This window comes from Aotus nancymaae, unplaced genomic scaffold, assembly GCF_030222135.1.
Source record: "Aotus nancymaae isolate 86718 unplaced genomic scaffold, 86718_ANA_hifiasm-v0.15.2.pri h1tg000018l, whole genome shotgun sequence".
Taxonomy (NCBI): Eukaryota; Metazoa; Chordata; class Mammalia; order Primates; family Aotidae; genus Aotus; species Aotus nancymaae.
Window position 1 is genome coordinate 24,967,618 of NW_026988430.1, and position 16,351 is coordinate 24,983,968.

General features: G+C 48.0%; 1 protein-coding gene across 1 annotated transcript in view; it reads right to left on the reverse strand.

Annotated features, from left to right (window-relative positions):
* The window catches only part of LOC105712514 (uncharacterized), a 182,124-nt gene that overhangs the window by 99,550 nt on the left and 66,223 nt on the right, over positions 1-16,351 (reverse strand). The window contains exon 7 of the mRNA XM_012445584.2: positions 4,731-4,934. Within this exon, the coding sequence (XP_012301007.2) occupies positions 4,731-4,934 (204 nt within the window). The remainder of the gene's footprint in view (positions 1-4,730; positions 4,935-16,351) is intronic.

Below are 16,351 nucleotides of genomic sequence, written 5' to 3' on the forward strand. Positions count from 1 at the left end.
TTGACCAGTGAGATGTGACTTGGGGGACTCCAGGCCTCATTCCACTACCACAAATGCCCGCTAGTCTCCAGATAAACAGATCCTGAATCACCAGGCCTCACTCAAGTGGCCTTGATCTCTTATCACTGCCCCCCAGGACCAGTCCCCCTTTCCCTGAAGGCCATGGAGTGAGGCCAGCCTGCCTCTCTACTCCCTCAACTTCTCTCTCTTTGCCACCAAGCAAAAGAGTGGCCACCCCATTTGGGGGATATTTCCTCAGGGAGATCAGGAGCAGTGTCTTGAGCCTGTCAAGGGCGTTTTTCTATTGGCCTCCTGAGGTTTAGGCCCAGCCTGCTTCCAGCGCCACCTGTGCCCAGGAGTGCAGCATTGCTTGGGTATGGGCTGGAGGTAACACGACAGTGTGGGGGTCCCTCCTAGGCCCCCTTTTCTCAGCTGATTTCTTAGAATAAGCTGCCTTTAAAGACAACTAAAACTATTTATCACTCTTGCATTTTACCTAGTCTCCTTTTCAGAAAGTGGGGAACAGAAGGTTGTTAAAATACAGTGGTCTAAAGTTAGTGGGTATGTGCACACTTTGACTTGCCTCTGCAATGTCATTTGGCAGCTCAGAAGAACAAGGTGGGAGAGTATAGGAGCTCTGATTGGGTCTCAGGGACCAGGGTACCCCTTATGCCGTTCTTTGGATAGTGAGGATGCTGCCTGGAATGGAGCTGGGAAACAGGACCAGACTTTCCCCTTTCCACCCAGGCATCGCGCCACCCTCTGTGACCCCTAAGGCCATTGTGATGCACACCCACATTTCCATCCAGTATGGTCACATAACAGGCACACACCTGATTTCTCCACTCCATAACCACATGCGCCTGTTTATGCAGGGCTCTTGGTCTGCAATGTCCTTCCTGCTACCTCTATAATTCAAGCTTGGGGTGACTGCTGTCACCTCCTTGCTTCTCCTTTAAGAGCCATGAAACTTCTCAATCAGAAAATAGATGTAAAAAAAAATCACCTAATCCTCTGATTTTTAAAACTTTTTAGACCACAAACCTTTTCTTCAAGCAACATCTTCCACAGAGGCCCAATAGTAAAACAGAAAAAAAAAAAAAAAAGATTGAGTAGGGTACAAGACACCACTCTCAAATGCAACAGAGCCTCCAAAATAGTCCCCAAGGCCCCCAGAGCTCCAGAGAGCTCAGTGTGAAAACCACTGATCCAGTCCAAGGGTCTCATTTACAGAGGTGGGAATGGGGGAAAGTTAAACAGCCACAGTACAAAGGAAGCACAGGCAAGGTTGGGTTAGGATTTGGGTGTCCTGACTCTGTGGCCATTGTCCTTAGGGATGGGTGTGGGCATCGGGCAGACTGTCGGTTCAATGGGAACATGGGCAGGGTGGAGCACTAGGAGGGGCTGGGTTTGCATTCCCAAATGGAATGTCTCCAAATCCCTATTGGGATTTCTTCCAAATTCTCCTCCTACTTGGAGCACCTTTCTGAATAAGGCATGAAGGCTGCATGATGTTGGCCAAGTCCCTAGCCTTCTCTGCTAGTTGGCCCCCAGAGATGGTGTGAGAACATCTGAGTGTGCTGCTCTTAAACCCTGGAGTTGAAAGTAATCTGCCAGTTTTTCCAGGAGGGGTTGAAGAAAAGGAGGAAGGGTGATTGCTGATGAGGGAGGAGGAGAAGAGGAGCTCGGGACTACTATGGAGAAGGAGAAGAGAAGATGAGGAAAGCCTCCTCTCCCCTCCAAGTTCTGCAGGGCTGCCTCCTCCTTTCTTCACTCCTCCATGCCCTCGGCTTGCAGAAGCAGCCAGTGGTATGGCCTTTAAGCAGCCAGTGGTATAACCTCTTCAGCATCCCGATGCTCTCTCCTCAGGGGGACCTTACCAACCCTCGGAGTGCTGTTTCGCCTACACTACTCACAGGATTCCCCGTCAGCGGATTGTGGCTTATTATGGGACCAACAGCCAGTGCTCCAAGCCTGGAATTGTGTAGGTTCACACACACATATCACACTGAGGGGAGAGGGAGCCAGCAGGGCCTCCTGGGGGGAGGCAGGGAGTGACCAGGAAATGGGGACACCAGCGTACCTCCCAAGTATGACTACACAGGGAAAGGCAGTCGAGCGGCAACGTGGACACTTCTGGCTGGAGCCTGCAGGAGCCATGGGGAAGCTGACTCCACAGATGGGGAAGTGACAGGAAGGGAGAAGAAGGGAACAGGACACTTTCTCGGGGGGACACAGAGACTGATGGGTCTAGGGGTCCTAGGGGATGAAGAGCATGTCTCAGAGAAGAGACTGGCTCTGAGCTGCGTCTATCAAAGAAAGGAGAAGCAGTCTAGGTCAGGTGGGGAATTTAGGAGGGAGGGAGGAAGGGCTCTCTCTTCTGGCCACCGGGCCCCTCGCTTTGTGATCCTTCTCCCTCTTGCTCCACAGCTTCATCACCAAAAGGGGCAAATCCATCTGCACCAACCCCAATGACAAGTGGGTCCAGGACTATATCAAGGGCATGGAGGAGAACTGAGTGACCCAGAGTGGGTGGAGAAGGCACAGCTAAAGAGAAGATGCCTCCTTCACCCATCCCTAACTCTCAACCCCAGTCACCCTCTGGGAGCTTCCCTGCCTTGAATTAAAGACCACTCATGCCCTTCCCTGGCCTCATTCCTTTCTACTGGATTTACTCATTGGCCGTGCACTGAGGACACCGGGAGTCCAGCCTGGGTGTGGCACCCTCAGCTTCAAGCCTCGCTCTGCAGAAGTTTCACTAGAGCCTGATACAAAAAAAAAAGGTCAGGCCTGCAATGAGGGTAGTGAGAAGGAGAAAGTGGGAAAGAAAAGCAGTGTGAAGACCATCTCCTCCTCAACAATAGCAGACCCCGTTTCCTTAGTGCTCTCTACACTCCAAGCACTCTGCTAGGCAGTCTGTGTGCATTATGTTACTTAAGCTTCATGACAAGTGTAAAAGCTAAAAATCATTTGATTGTATAGGTAAAACTTCATAAAGGCCTCTCTATAGCAGTCAAACTCCATAGTCCTTTTTCTGTGCTGTTTCCAAGGCCTTTCTTCACTGCTGTCCGAGATAGGAATGATTTATGAAGACGTTTTACCCAATCCCTCCCGTTCACTTACATACACCAGGTTATATTATATTATATTGTTTTGCTAATTTCTTTTATCCACTACAAGGCTTAGCAGAAAGCCTGGCCCATACCAGGTATTCAGGAAATGGCTGGCTGGCTGGATAGATGGATGAAGGAAGGGAGGGATGGGTGATGGAAGGATGAAGGGAGGAAGGAATGAATGGAGGGATGGAGAGAGGGATGGACAGATGGATGGATGGATGGAGGGATTAATGGATGGATGGAATAAGGCAGGAATCAAGAGGAGGCCTATGTTCCAAGAATAAGCTCTCAAACCTATCTTTAGGGCTCAAAGAGGAGCTCTGTGTACTTGAAATAAGAACTTGCCCAGAGTAGGGATTATGACCACCCTTTCCTGGCCTCCAGCCTTCCACAGATAAGGGCTTGTGGGCCACAGTAAGGGCCATGTGGGGCCTGCATCCAAAGTTACAACCAGGCTTCTCAGACCTTGTCACCTCCATAAACAGAGATCAAGAGGATGCCCCACATATGTACTCCCCCTACCCTTACAAAAGCTGCAGCTTCACCACTAGGTGAAGCCTTGAACTCACCAGGACTAACTGGATTATATGGTTTACCTATCTACAAGCAGTCATGCCAAGCAGAAAGCATCTTCAGAGTTCCTTTTCTGTCCCTGCCTCCCACTGCCCTCACTTCCTGAAACACATCACCTATGCCTCTAAAGCTCACCATCCATCAACAGCAAAATCCCCTATATCTTTGATCTCTTCTCTAATGCTACCTTCAAGGTGGAAAAGGGTCCTGAGGCACCCTGAAGACAGATGAGGCTGTGGAGCAGGTACAGCCAGAGCCCAGCCAGAGTCACCGAAGCTGGAGTCCTGGAGCACACACGCAGGTTGTCAGGTGCACAGAGTTGGAGCGTCCCCTGCTGGTCATGGTTGGCCATGGGGACAGGGTTGGATAAACCTGTACTCTGGGCACCCAGGAGGGATCAGCAGGCTGGCTACACCTAAAAATTCATCCAAAGTCCAAGGTCCAAAGAGATAAATAAAAACATTAACAAATCAGTCGAACGGTCCAGCAACAAATGGAGATCCAAGGATTGGGCACATTGGTTTTTTTGGAGCATTATTAGCACAGCTGTGACATGAAAGAGTGTGAGTTCAATCATGTGGCCTTGGACTGGGGAGCAGGCATATCCTTCTCAGAGGTAACTAAGCCCTACCCTTGCCTCAGTCTGGGCTCTGTAATCCTGCTTTGTGCTCATTCTCCCCAAGACTGACCAACTAGGGGAAGCTGGGGTGGTTCAACCCTGCCTGCCACTTCCCCAACATGGAGATGGTGGCAGATAACACGGTGAAATCAAACAGATCTGGTTTTTCATCCTGCCTATCCACTCAGGTGACCTTGGACAATTTCTTTAGCCTCTAAGCCTCAGTAGTCCCAGGGAAGTAATAATCGCTACTTCACTATTTTAAACATGATGTAAGATAGGGCATGTAAGATAGCTGACACACAATCGCCCATTCCTTCATATGAATTCAAATTCTACTGAATTCAGCTCTGCACCAGGCCCCATCCTCTGCTGCCCTCTGTTTCAGCAAACACTGGGGTCTGTTGTTCCTCCCCATTTACCCGCTCTGATGCGGTCAAGGTCCAGAGAGCTGAGTAGTTGGCAAGCGGACGACCAACAGCAGACGACACCCTCACTCGGCTCTCTCTGGAGCTGTACTGCGCCGCTGAGAGGATGAAGGTCTCCAAGGCTGCCCTGTCTCTCCTCGTCCTCATCCTCATGATTACTTCTGCTTCTTGCAGCCAGCCAAGTGAGTCCACTTGTCTCTGAAGCGCAGAAACGAGAAAGGAGGATGGAGCAGCTGGCAGGGAGGTGGTGCCAGGGGCACTGTTGGGTCTCTGGCCTCATAAGCCCCCATGGGCTCTCCCCACCTTCATGCATAGCTCCTGACCTCCAATTCTCCCCTTTGTAAATAGAGCTGGGGTTGGTCTGGATCCTTCTGGGGTAAGCAGTTCCAGGAAACTGGGTCACCATTTCCTCAGGAGTCCCCAGCATGGCGAGCGGGAATGATCATTCAGGGGGAGAGGCCAAGAAAGCCACAGAAAATGCAACAAGAAGTGCATGCAATGAAAGGGAGGGGGAGGCACACAGATGAGAAAGAAAAGCAGCAGGTGCCCAGGAAGAGAAAGGAAGGTTGAAACAATCGTGTGGGTCTAAGCCCAGGAATTGGGAGTCTGAACCGAGACACCCCTTCCTCAAAGTGGCTGGCGCAGGTTCCTGGGACTATCACACAACCAAAATGAGTCCCAGTGGCATGGCCAAGTGTGCTGTTTGGGAATCTATGGTCCCCTTCTCCATCCCCCAGCCTATGATACATAAAATCTGCAGAAAAGAGGAAAGCGGTTGAAAGGTTTTGGAGCTGTGGAGAGAGGGAGAATTGGGGACTATGGAGGATGGGGTATGTTTTGCCCGTCCATATCTTCTCTCGCTATCATTGTTTATGAGGACCTGGTGACGGGGACAGACAAAGATGGGTGACGGGGACAGACAAAATGCCCCAGTCATTCTCTTCTCTCTTAATGTCACCCAGACACATAGTCTGGCCTGACTCTGCCTATGTAAACACAAAGGAGCAAGGGTCAAGTGCACCATGTTATCTGCCCACATACCCTGAGATGACCCTGGTCTTTGTAAACTTTGCTTTGAGAACCAGTGACATGAACATCACTTATGGAGGGACTGTGTGGGAGGAGAAATATCGCTCTTTGGGAGAGTCAATCAGGCCAGTGCAGTGGGTTCAGGCTTCTAGGAGGAGGAAATGGCCCATTCAAAGCATGGATCAGCAAGATGGCACTCTCAGGAGGTCCCAAGCTTTGCCACTCACTGGAGGCAAAGAGGTCAAGCTACAAAAAGATTTGCGCTCTGCAGGTGTGGGGGCTGTGGGAGATCTCTGGACTGACCTCTTGTGTAGTGTCCCCAATTGATGGGTAGTCAGGACAGCTCAAAGGAAATGCATCCACAATAACCAATCAATTCCAGTATCCTGCACACATCAAGGGGGCAGGGGGAGCCATTTCCAAGGCAAGAAGAGCAGTCATTGCTGCCATTGGCTCTTAATTATCATAAGCACTGATTGAGCCTTTCTGTGTGCCAGGCTCTGAGTTAAGGGCTTTCCAAGCATTTTCTCACTGAATTCTAACCATGATCCTAGGATATAAGTATCATTTACCCCCACTTAATGGATGAGGAAGCTGAAACCTAGATTAGGAAATTTGCCCATGATTCAAGTCAAATCAAGTCAGAATTCCAACCCAAGCTGTCTGACCCCAAAGCCTAAATCATATACTTTTTCCTCTGGCCTAACTTCTGCCTCCAACAGCTCTACTCTATCACCCTTCCCCCTGACCTCAGCCTCTCCAGTGCCTCTAAGATAGAGTCCAAATTCCTCAGTAGCTCAGCAGGTGTGTGACCAGACCCTCTTATCTCTCCAGTTTCATCTCTGCCCATTCCTTCCTTCTCACCTTGCATGCCAGCCATTCCAAACTGCCCAGCACTCCCAAGACACACTGAGCTTCCCCTACCTCAGGCTTTCCTGCATTTCCTTCTTCCAGATTTACAAGCCCTTTGTGTGTCTAAATCCTTCTTTTTTTTTTTTTGAGACAGAGTCTCGCTCTTTCACCCAGGCTGGAGTGCAGTGGCGCAATCTTGGCCCACTGCAACCTCTGCCTCCCAGGTTTAAGCGATTCTCCTGCCTCAGCCTCCTGAGTAGCTGGGATTACAGGCATGCGCCACTACATCTGGCTGATTTTCATATTTTTAGGAGAGACAAGGTTTCACCATGTTGGCCAGGCTGGTCTCGAACTTCTGACCTCAGGCGATCTGCCCACCTCGGCCTCCCAAAGTGCTGGGATTACAGGTGTGAGCCACCACGCCCAGCCGTGTGTCTAAATCCTACTCAACCTTTACAAAACAATGCAGGCATCACTTGCTTTGGGACTTCCTCAACCACCAAGGCTGTGTTAGGGGCCCCTCATTCTGTTCCCACAGCACCTTATGCCAAAGTCTGTTCTATCCTGGACAACAGTCTCTGGTGGTGTTTGTTTAACTTTTCACTTTTTCTTTTAACCCTGACTAGTTCTATAAGTTACTTAAGGTAGTGACTGTGTCTTCCTCATGTTTTTACCCCCATAGACCCCAGCATATAACACAAGCTCAACACACGTTTGCCAGATCAAGTCACCAATAAACAAAAGAGTGAGGCAGCTTCCTCCCAGTTCCTCGCCAAGTGTGAATAACCAAGTCATTTGTAGTTGACACTCACCTCATAGGCTGAGGGTTCTAAATGTATGTCCCTGAGAGGAATTCATCTCATGTACTTTCTCCATTACCCGTCAAGCTATCATTGGTCTTCTCTAACAGAGAGCTCTGCTGTCAGAGGAGTGAAACACAAATGGCGGAAGATAGAGGCGGGCAGCTGTGGTCTCCCCTCTCTACTTCCCTGGCTCAGTTTGCAATGTGATTCCTTCAGAAGTTCCTGAGGGGGTGAACATCCCACCCACCTGCTGCCTGAAGTATAATGAGAAAGTGTTGCCAAGGAGACTGGTGATTGCGTACAGAAGAGCTCTCAACTGTTACCTGCCAGCAATCATGTAAGCACTTCCTTGTAGATATTTCTGCGGAGAGGGACAGAGAGCCCAGGGGCAGAAATGGGATACATGGGAACAAGAGGTCTCTGTGCTAAAAGCAGTGGGATAGTGGCTAAGGTCTCCAGGCTAGAAGCAGTGGGATAGTGACTAAGGTCTCCAGGCTAGAAGCAGGGGGATAGTGGCTAAGGTCTCCGTGCTAGAAGCAGGGGGATAGTGACTAAGGTCTCCGTGCTAGAAGCAGGGGGATAGTGGCTAAGGTCTCCGTGCTAGAAGCAGTGGGATAGTGGCTAAGGTCTCCGTGCTAGAAGCAGTGGGATAGTGGCTAAGGTCTCCGTGCTAGAAGCAGGGGGATAGTGGCTAAGGTCTCCGTGCTAGAAGCAGTGGGATAGTGGCTAAGGTCTCCAGGCTACAAGCAGTGGGATAGTGGCTAAGGTCTCTGTGCTAGAAGCAGTGGGATAGTAGCTAAGGTCTCCGTGCTGGAAGCAGTGGGATAGTGGCTAAGGTCTCCAGGTTAGAAGCAGAGTAGTGACTAAGGGTTTAGCCTTTTGCTCTCAGGGGCCTGGGATTAATTCCTAATTTTGCCACTTATAGCTATGTGGTCAATTATGAAACCCAAGCTTGAGGGTCTAGGCTGAGTAGAGAAGAGACTGAGAGAAGGGATGACAAGGTTCTGAGGCCAGAGAGGGAGTCTGTCTGAGGGGACCCAGCCAGGGGAGGCCTAGGTAAGCGTTAAAGAACATAAGGTGAGCTCCATGTGAGCCAGAGGTGGGTGTGCACTGGACTGCTGCTTATGTCTGCAGCCCATGACGACCTAATTCTGCCTCTGCAGCTTCATCACAAAAAAGAACCGAGAAGTCTGCAGCAACCCCAACGATGACTGGGTCCAAGAGTACATCAAGGATCCCAACCTGCCTTTGCTGCCCTCCAGGAACTTGGCCACGGTTAAAATAATTACAGCAAACAATGGCCAACCCAAGCACCTCAACTCCCAGTAATGAGCAGGCCTTAGTGGAAGCCCTTGTTTATGGAAGAAAGGGGTAAACCTATGAAAACAGGGGCAGCCTTATTAGGCTGAAACTAGCCAGTCACAGTGAAACAGACAATGATCAAAATAAAGGAGAAGTATTTCGAATATTTTCTCAATCTCAGGAGGAAATACCAAAGTTAAGGGATGTGGGCAGAGGTTATACTCATATATATATATATATATATGGAGAGAGAGAGAGAGAGAGAGAGAGAGAGAGAGGTCTCACACCTCACACTGTCACCCAGGCTGGAGTGCAGTGATGTGATCTTGGCTCACTTGATCTTGGCTAACTGTAACCTCCACCTCCTAGGCTCAAGTGATCCTCCCACTTCTGCCTCTTGAATAGCTGGGACTACAGGCTTGCACCACCACACCTTGCTAATTTTTATAATTTTGGTAGATATAGGATTCTACCATGGTGATCAGGCTGGTCTCAAACTCCTGTGCTCAAGCAATCCACCTGCCTCGGCCTCCCAAAAGTGTTGGGATTATAGGCATGAGCCACTATGTCCAACCCGTATACTCTTTTTTTTTTTTTTTTTATTGCATTTTAGGTTTTGGGGTACATGTGAAGAACATGCAAGGTTGTTGCACAGGTGCACACCTGGCAGTATGATTTGCTGCCTCCTCCCCTTCACCTATATCTGGCATTTCTCCCCATACTATCCCTCCCCAACTCCCCACCCCCCCCACTATCCCCCCTCCCCCCAACAGACCCCCGTGTATAGTGCTCCCCTCCCTGTGTCCATGTGTTCTCCTTGTTCAACACCCGCCTATGAGTGAGAACATGTGGTGTTTGTTTTGTGTTCTTGTGTCAGTTTGCTGAGAATGATGTTTTCCAGGTTCATCCATGTCCCTACGAAGGATGTGAACTCCTCCTTTTTAATGGCTGCATAATATTCCATGGTGTATATGTGCCACATTTTTCCTGTCCAGTCTATCATCGATGGGCATTTGGGCTGGTTCCAGGTCTTTGCTATTGTAAACTGTGCTGCAATGAACATTCGTGTGCATGTGTCCTTATAATAGAACGATTTATAATCCTTTGGATATATGCCCAGTAATGGGATTGCTGGGTCAAATGGAATTTCTATTTCTAGGTCCTTGAGGAATCGCCACACTGTTTTCCACAGTGGTTGAACTAATTTACACTCCCACCAACAGTGTAAAAGTGTTCCTATTTCTCCACATCCTCTCCAGCATCTGTTGTCTCCAGATTTTTTAATGATCGCCATTCTAACTGGCGTGAGATGGTATCTCAATGTAGTTTTGATTTGCATTTCTCTGATGACCAGTGATGATGAGCATTTTTTCATATGTTTGTTGGCCTCATGTATGTCTTCTTTTGTAAAGTATCTGTTCATATCCTTCGCCCATTTTTGAATGGGCTTGTTTGTTTTCTTCTTGTAAATCTTTTTTAGTTCATTGTAAATTCCTTATACTCTTAATACATAGGAAAATATCTTTCACATCCTTCTCCTGCTCTTCTTTCAATTCCTCACTTCACACCAGTACACCAGCCATTCCAAATACGTAGCCAGTTTCCAGCCTGCCAGATGATCTCCACCCTATGGGTTTTGACCCATTAAGAGCCCCATAGAACTCTTGATTTTTCCTTCCCATCTTTATGGACTTTTTTGGATCTACGTTTTCTCCAATTATTCTTTTATTTTATAATATAACTTTTTCATAGGAGGTTGAGATGGAAATATTCACATTAATCATTTTTGCAGAGGCTTTGCTAAATCCTCTCCTATTTTGTCTTCCTCAGGGTGGCATGGGTACAGAGAGTGCCTGATTAAAAAAGGAAAAAGAGGCACAAATCTCTACCTCCCATGTTAAGCTTTGCAAGACAGGGAAAGAAAGGGGTAGACACAGCTAGGGGTAAACTCTCAGCCCAAAACCCAAGCATGCAATAAATAAAATTTCCTTAATTGACAACTTGATTCCTAACTTCCTGCTTCTTTTCTGCTAGGGTGAAAGAAGCTTAATCTCAGTTTTTTTCAGGGGCTTCTACACATTTCTTGAGACTTTTGTCAAGGTTGGGGGCCATCTATATTCAATCTCCTCCCCACCCTGCACCCCCCTACCCCAGCTCAACAGCAGATGTCCAGCTCAGCTCCCTTAAATTCAATGTTCTCCCAAGATGCTGTTGTGAGGACAAAACAAAAGTCAGGTAATTAAGATTGAATGGTTAAAAGAAACAAATAAATGCTGTGAAGTGATCAAGGTGAAAACAGGCCAATCAATTGGACTCTGGTAAACTGACTCATAACTGCCCCCCAGTGGCCAAGTTGTTAAAACCCAAGCTGCCTCCCACCCCAGACCAAGGTCATCTACCCAGCATGGCCATCTCATCTAGCTGGCCAATCAGACTCTCGTAGAGATTTGAAATTTGGACCCGAGAAACTCAGTCTGGTTGCTGTTAGAGCAGAAGTGAGTTGCTGGCAGTGTCTCAAGGAAAGAGGTCTATGAACTTCTATCCTGAGGTCCCTGGAACTGCCTCACTTCCTGCCCCAGCTCCAGCCTGGGGGCTTCAGCTGCTCTTTCCATGAGATGCCCCAGCATCCTTCCTTTAAAAAAATTTTCTAGGCCAGGCGCAGTGGCTCACACCTGTAATCCCAGCACTTGGGGGGCCAACGCGGGTGGATCACTTGAGGCCAGGAGTTTGAGACCAGCCTGGACAACATGGCCCATCTCCACTAAAAATGCAAAAATTAGTGAGCATGGTGGTGCACGCCTGTAATCTCAACCACTCAGGTGGCTGAGGCACAAGAATCGCTTGAACCCAGGAGGCAGAGGTTGCAGTGAGCCGAGATCACTGCATTCTAGCCTGGGCAACAGATCAAGACTCCATCCCCAATAAAAAAAAAAAAATCCTAAAGGGCCATGGTGGCAATTTAGCACCTCAGGAATAACTTACTGGTTTAGATCAGTTATTGGTGGGGAGTGGGGGCGTATGTGTGTTAAAATATACACAACAGGGGCTGGGCAAGGTGGCTCAAGCCTGTAATCACAGCACTTCTAGAGTCTGAGGAGGAGGAGGAAAAGGAAAAAGAATAAGAAGGAGGAGAAGAAGTGGGCAGATCACTTGAGGCCAGGAATTCGAGACCAGCCTGGGCAACATGGCAAAACCCCATTTCTACAAAAAATACAAAAAAAAAAAAAAATTAGCCAGGCATGGTATCCTGTGCCTATGGTCCCAGCTGCTCAGGAGGCTGTGGCAAGAGGATCACTTAGGCTGGTGAGGCAGAGGTTACAGTGAGCTGAGATCGTGCCACTGCACTCCAGCCTGGGTGACAAAGTGAGACCGTCTCAAAATATGTGTGTGTGTGTGTGTGTGTGTGTACGTATACACACATAACAGGGCCAGGCACAGTGGCTCGTGCCTATAAACTCAGCACTTTGGGAGGCTGAGGCAGGAGGATCACTTGAGTCCAGGAGTTTGAGATCAGCCTGGGCAATACGGTGATATCTTATGTGTTTTTTATCTCTACAAAAAATAAAACAAAAAATGATTAGCCAGGCATGGTGGTGTGTGCCTGTGGTCCTAGGTACTCAGGAGGCTGAGGTGGGAGGATTGCTTGAGCCCAGGAGGTTGAGGCTGCACTGCAGTGAGCTATAATATCACCACTGCACTCCAGGCTGGATGACTCTAAAAATATAGATATATTTATGTATATATAAAGTATATATATACATAAATATATCTATATAATTTACCATTTAAAACATTTTAAGTGTACAATCCAGTACATTCATATTGTTATGCAAACATCACCACTATCCATCTATAGACTTTTTTCATCGTCTCAACCTGAGACTTTGTACCCATTAGATGCTAACTCACCATTCTCTCCTCCCCCAGCCTCTGGTACCCAGTATTCTTCTTTCTGTCACTATGAATTTGACAGTTCTAGGAATTTCATGTAAGTGGAATCACATAGCATTTGTCCTTTTGTGACTGGCTTATTTCACTAGCATAGTGTCGTCAAGGTCCATGCAAGTTGTAACCTGTTTCAGAACATCATTCCTATTAGTCATTAGGCTGACTAACATTCCATTGTCTGTATCTGCCACATTTTGTTTATCCAGCTGTCTACTGATGGACATGTGGGTATCTCCCTTTTCTTGCTAGCCAGAGTTTGCAGATCTTGGCTTCTGTTACTTGCACCAAAAAGCACCTGAACTTGGACAACAACCCATCAATCACCTGAGCAGGGACTCAGAGGAGCCCCATGTGCTTGCTGCCCTTGCTCCTCCACAGGGGCCAGTGCTACCTGCTTTGGTCCCTCCCTAGACTGTGAGTCCCTGCTCCTTGATCCAGGAATTTCTCTCTACTCTCCTTGCTATCAGGAGTTACAGCTAAATATGATCAAACTGCTTTCTCCAGGAGCTCCCAGCCTAGGGATGACAGAATCACTAGCATATAATGTAGTCAGGCCCAGGCCTTTGCTTGCAGAGGCCAAAGCTGACATGGGGTGGGGGTGGCAGGGCCTAGGTTGACAGAAGTCAGGACAACATCAGATGTAGCAAAAAGTTTTAAAGTCCTTAGCCAGCACCAGGGTCAAAGCCAGGGAATCAGAGCTCAAAGGCCTAAAAAACAGGACCAGGCTGAAAACAGGAAGCTCAGGGCTGGGTTTTGGAACAAAATGTCATTGTCTTGTGTTTTGTTTTATTTTTAAATTCAGGAGGGCTGACATGCCAGTCTGAAAACTTGACTAATTGAGATTCTATATACACAAAGTCAAATCCCCACGCCAGCACGTAATATAAAGCTTGCCAGAAACTCCTGATGGTTCAGAACTGGAAGAACTTTTCTCACGTGCATTCATTTGTTTTTCTTTTTCTTTCTTTCTTTTTTTTATTTGAGATGGAGTCTCGCTCTGTCGCCCAGGCTGGGGTGCAGTGGTGTGATCTCCGCTGACTGCAACCTCCGCCTCCTGGGTTCAAGCAATTCTCCTGCCTCAGCCTCCCGAGTAGCTGGGACTATAGGTGCCCACCACCACACTCAGCTAATTTTTTATATTTTTAGTAGAGACGGGGTTTCACTGTGTTAGTCAGGATGGTCTCGATCTCCTGACCATGTGATCTGCCGGCCTCAGCCTCCCAAAGGGTTGGGATTACAGATATGAGCCGCTGCGCCTGACCGAGTTGTTTTTCAAGAAAGGTATTCCTAGTCTTTTCAAGGTAAGTAGATAGATGACTGACCTTAAACACACACACGAGTACAGAAAGGACTTCAGTCATTCTGATATACAGAGTTTTCCAGCCCTGGTCATCCTAAAGCGAATAAACCTATTATCTAACAGCTTGTATGACTGACCATCTGCCTTGTAGAATGCAGGTGGCTGGGTACCTGGGGGAACCAAGTGGAACAAGAAGGGAAGAAAGTAAGGGAACAACTCTGGGTAGTACAAAGAGCATTTTACTGGGAGTCACAGAGGATGGATTGCATGTCCTCTTTCTACACAGCCGTCTTGGACACCATGAGGCCTTGAACCAGATGACTAGAGGTCCTGTAACTGGTTTCAGCAGGCCTGTTTGAAATATTATTAGGCCTTCGGGCCGTTCACTGTGGCTCACGCCTGTGGTCCCAGCACTTTCGGAGACCGAGGTGGGTGGATCACGAGGTCAGGAGATGGAGACCAGCCTGGCCAACATGGTGAAACCTCATCTCTACTAAAATACAAAAAATTAGCCAGGTGTGGTGGCAAGCACCTGCGGTCCCAGCTACTCGGGAGGCCAAGGAAGGGGAATCGCTTGAACCCAGGCAAGGGAAGTTGCAGCGAGCTGAGATTGCACCACTGCACTCCAGCTTAGCGACAGAGCAAGACTCCGTCTCAAAAAAAAAAAAAGAAAGAAATATTATTAAGCCGTCTCAGATGGGTTACATGAGCACATATTTTCTTCCCATGAGAGCATATATGTGCTTGCACATATGAGAGCAACTATTGAGGGTCATCAGAGGCCTGAGCTGGCACATGGGGACACAGTTGATGCAATGGTTTAAAAGCACTGTCTCCACACCAGGTGCAGTAGTGCATGCCTATAGTCCCAGTGACTCAAGAGGCTGAGGCAGGAGGATCACGAGCCCAGGAGTTCGAGGCTATAGTGTGCCATGATTGCGCCTGTCAATAGCCACTACACTCCAGCCTGGGTGACAGAGCAAGACCCCATATCTTTTATTTAAAAAAAAAAAAGCTTTATCTCCAAACTCAAACTCTGACAGACAATCTGTGTTTGAGTCCCAACTCTGTCACTCACTGTGAGGTCTTGGGTAACTACTAATCCTCCTAAGTCTTGGTTTCCTCATCTGTAAAATAGATCAGTAAAAATACCTACCCTCCAGTGTTGAGAGGATGAAGAGGCAATGTGAGAGAGTGCTTAGCAGATAAGGCTAACAAGAATAAGGCTCAATAGGCCTTATTGTTCCAGTATCTGACTTTTCTTTAGGGCCACATAACATAAGACAGGAAGGAGCTTCCTGTCATTGTGAAGATAAGGGAATTAAAGTCCAGAGATGGAAAGCCTTAGCCAAGGTCATGGTACAAATTGCCAGCAGATCTGCCACTAGAACTGGAGGCTGTACTTTAAACAGAAGAAACCTCTAATCTATACAAGCTAAGGCTGGTATGAATATGTGAAAGATTGAGGTCATCTGACTAAAGAAGCAATAGTTCAAAGCCTGAGGCCTCCTTTTTGTATGACCTGGTCTCCCTGGAGAACCTGGCCTCCATTCGGGTATCTTCTGATTTCTACCAAGAGAGAGTTTGAAGGATTGGGCAAATGCAGAAAGGGACCTCAAATCCCTCCAGAGCCTGGTATTTATTAGCAATAGCCTTAACCTTTCTGAGCCCAGTTTCTTCTTCTGCAAAATGGAGCTGATACCTTACAGGGCTGCTGTGACAACCACCAGCTTCAGGACCAGGAACAAACATCATAATAAAATGGAAAACAGTATTAATCTCTTAGCAGCCAAAGCAGGAATTCCCATCATAGAGGAAATAACCTTTGTTAAGAAAATGCATGAGTAACCCTGGTTAAGGAAGGATACTCCCCCAGGACATGGGGCTGACACTTCAGAGGAAGGGCTGAAGTTGTTCCAAGTAAACCAGGAGGAACAGCTTTGCCCCTGAGAGCCAGAGGGGAGGGAGACAGAGTTGCTGGAGAAGGGAATAGAAGCTGTGCAATGAGCAGCAGAACTGCCTTCCTCCCTGGAGTCCTTAAAAGTGCCATCAATTATTTTGCTTCTTAGCTGGGTGAGGTGGCTCACGCTTATAATCCCAGCATTCTGGGAGGCTGTGGCAGGAGGATCACCTGAGGTCAGGAGTTCAAGACCAGCCTGGCCAACATGGTGAAACCCCATCTCTACTAAAAATACAAAAATTAGCTGGGCATGGTGGCGCATGCCTGTAATCCCAGCTACTCGGGAGGCTGAGGCAGGAGAATCACTTGAACCCAAGAGGTGGAGGTTGCAGCAAGCTGAGATTGCGCCACTGCACTCCAGGCTGGGCAACAGAGTAAGACTCTGTCTCAGAGAAAAAAAAAAATGGAGCTGGAAACACCA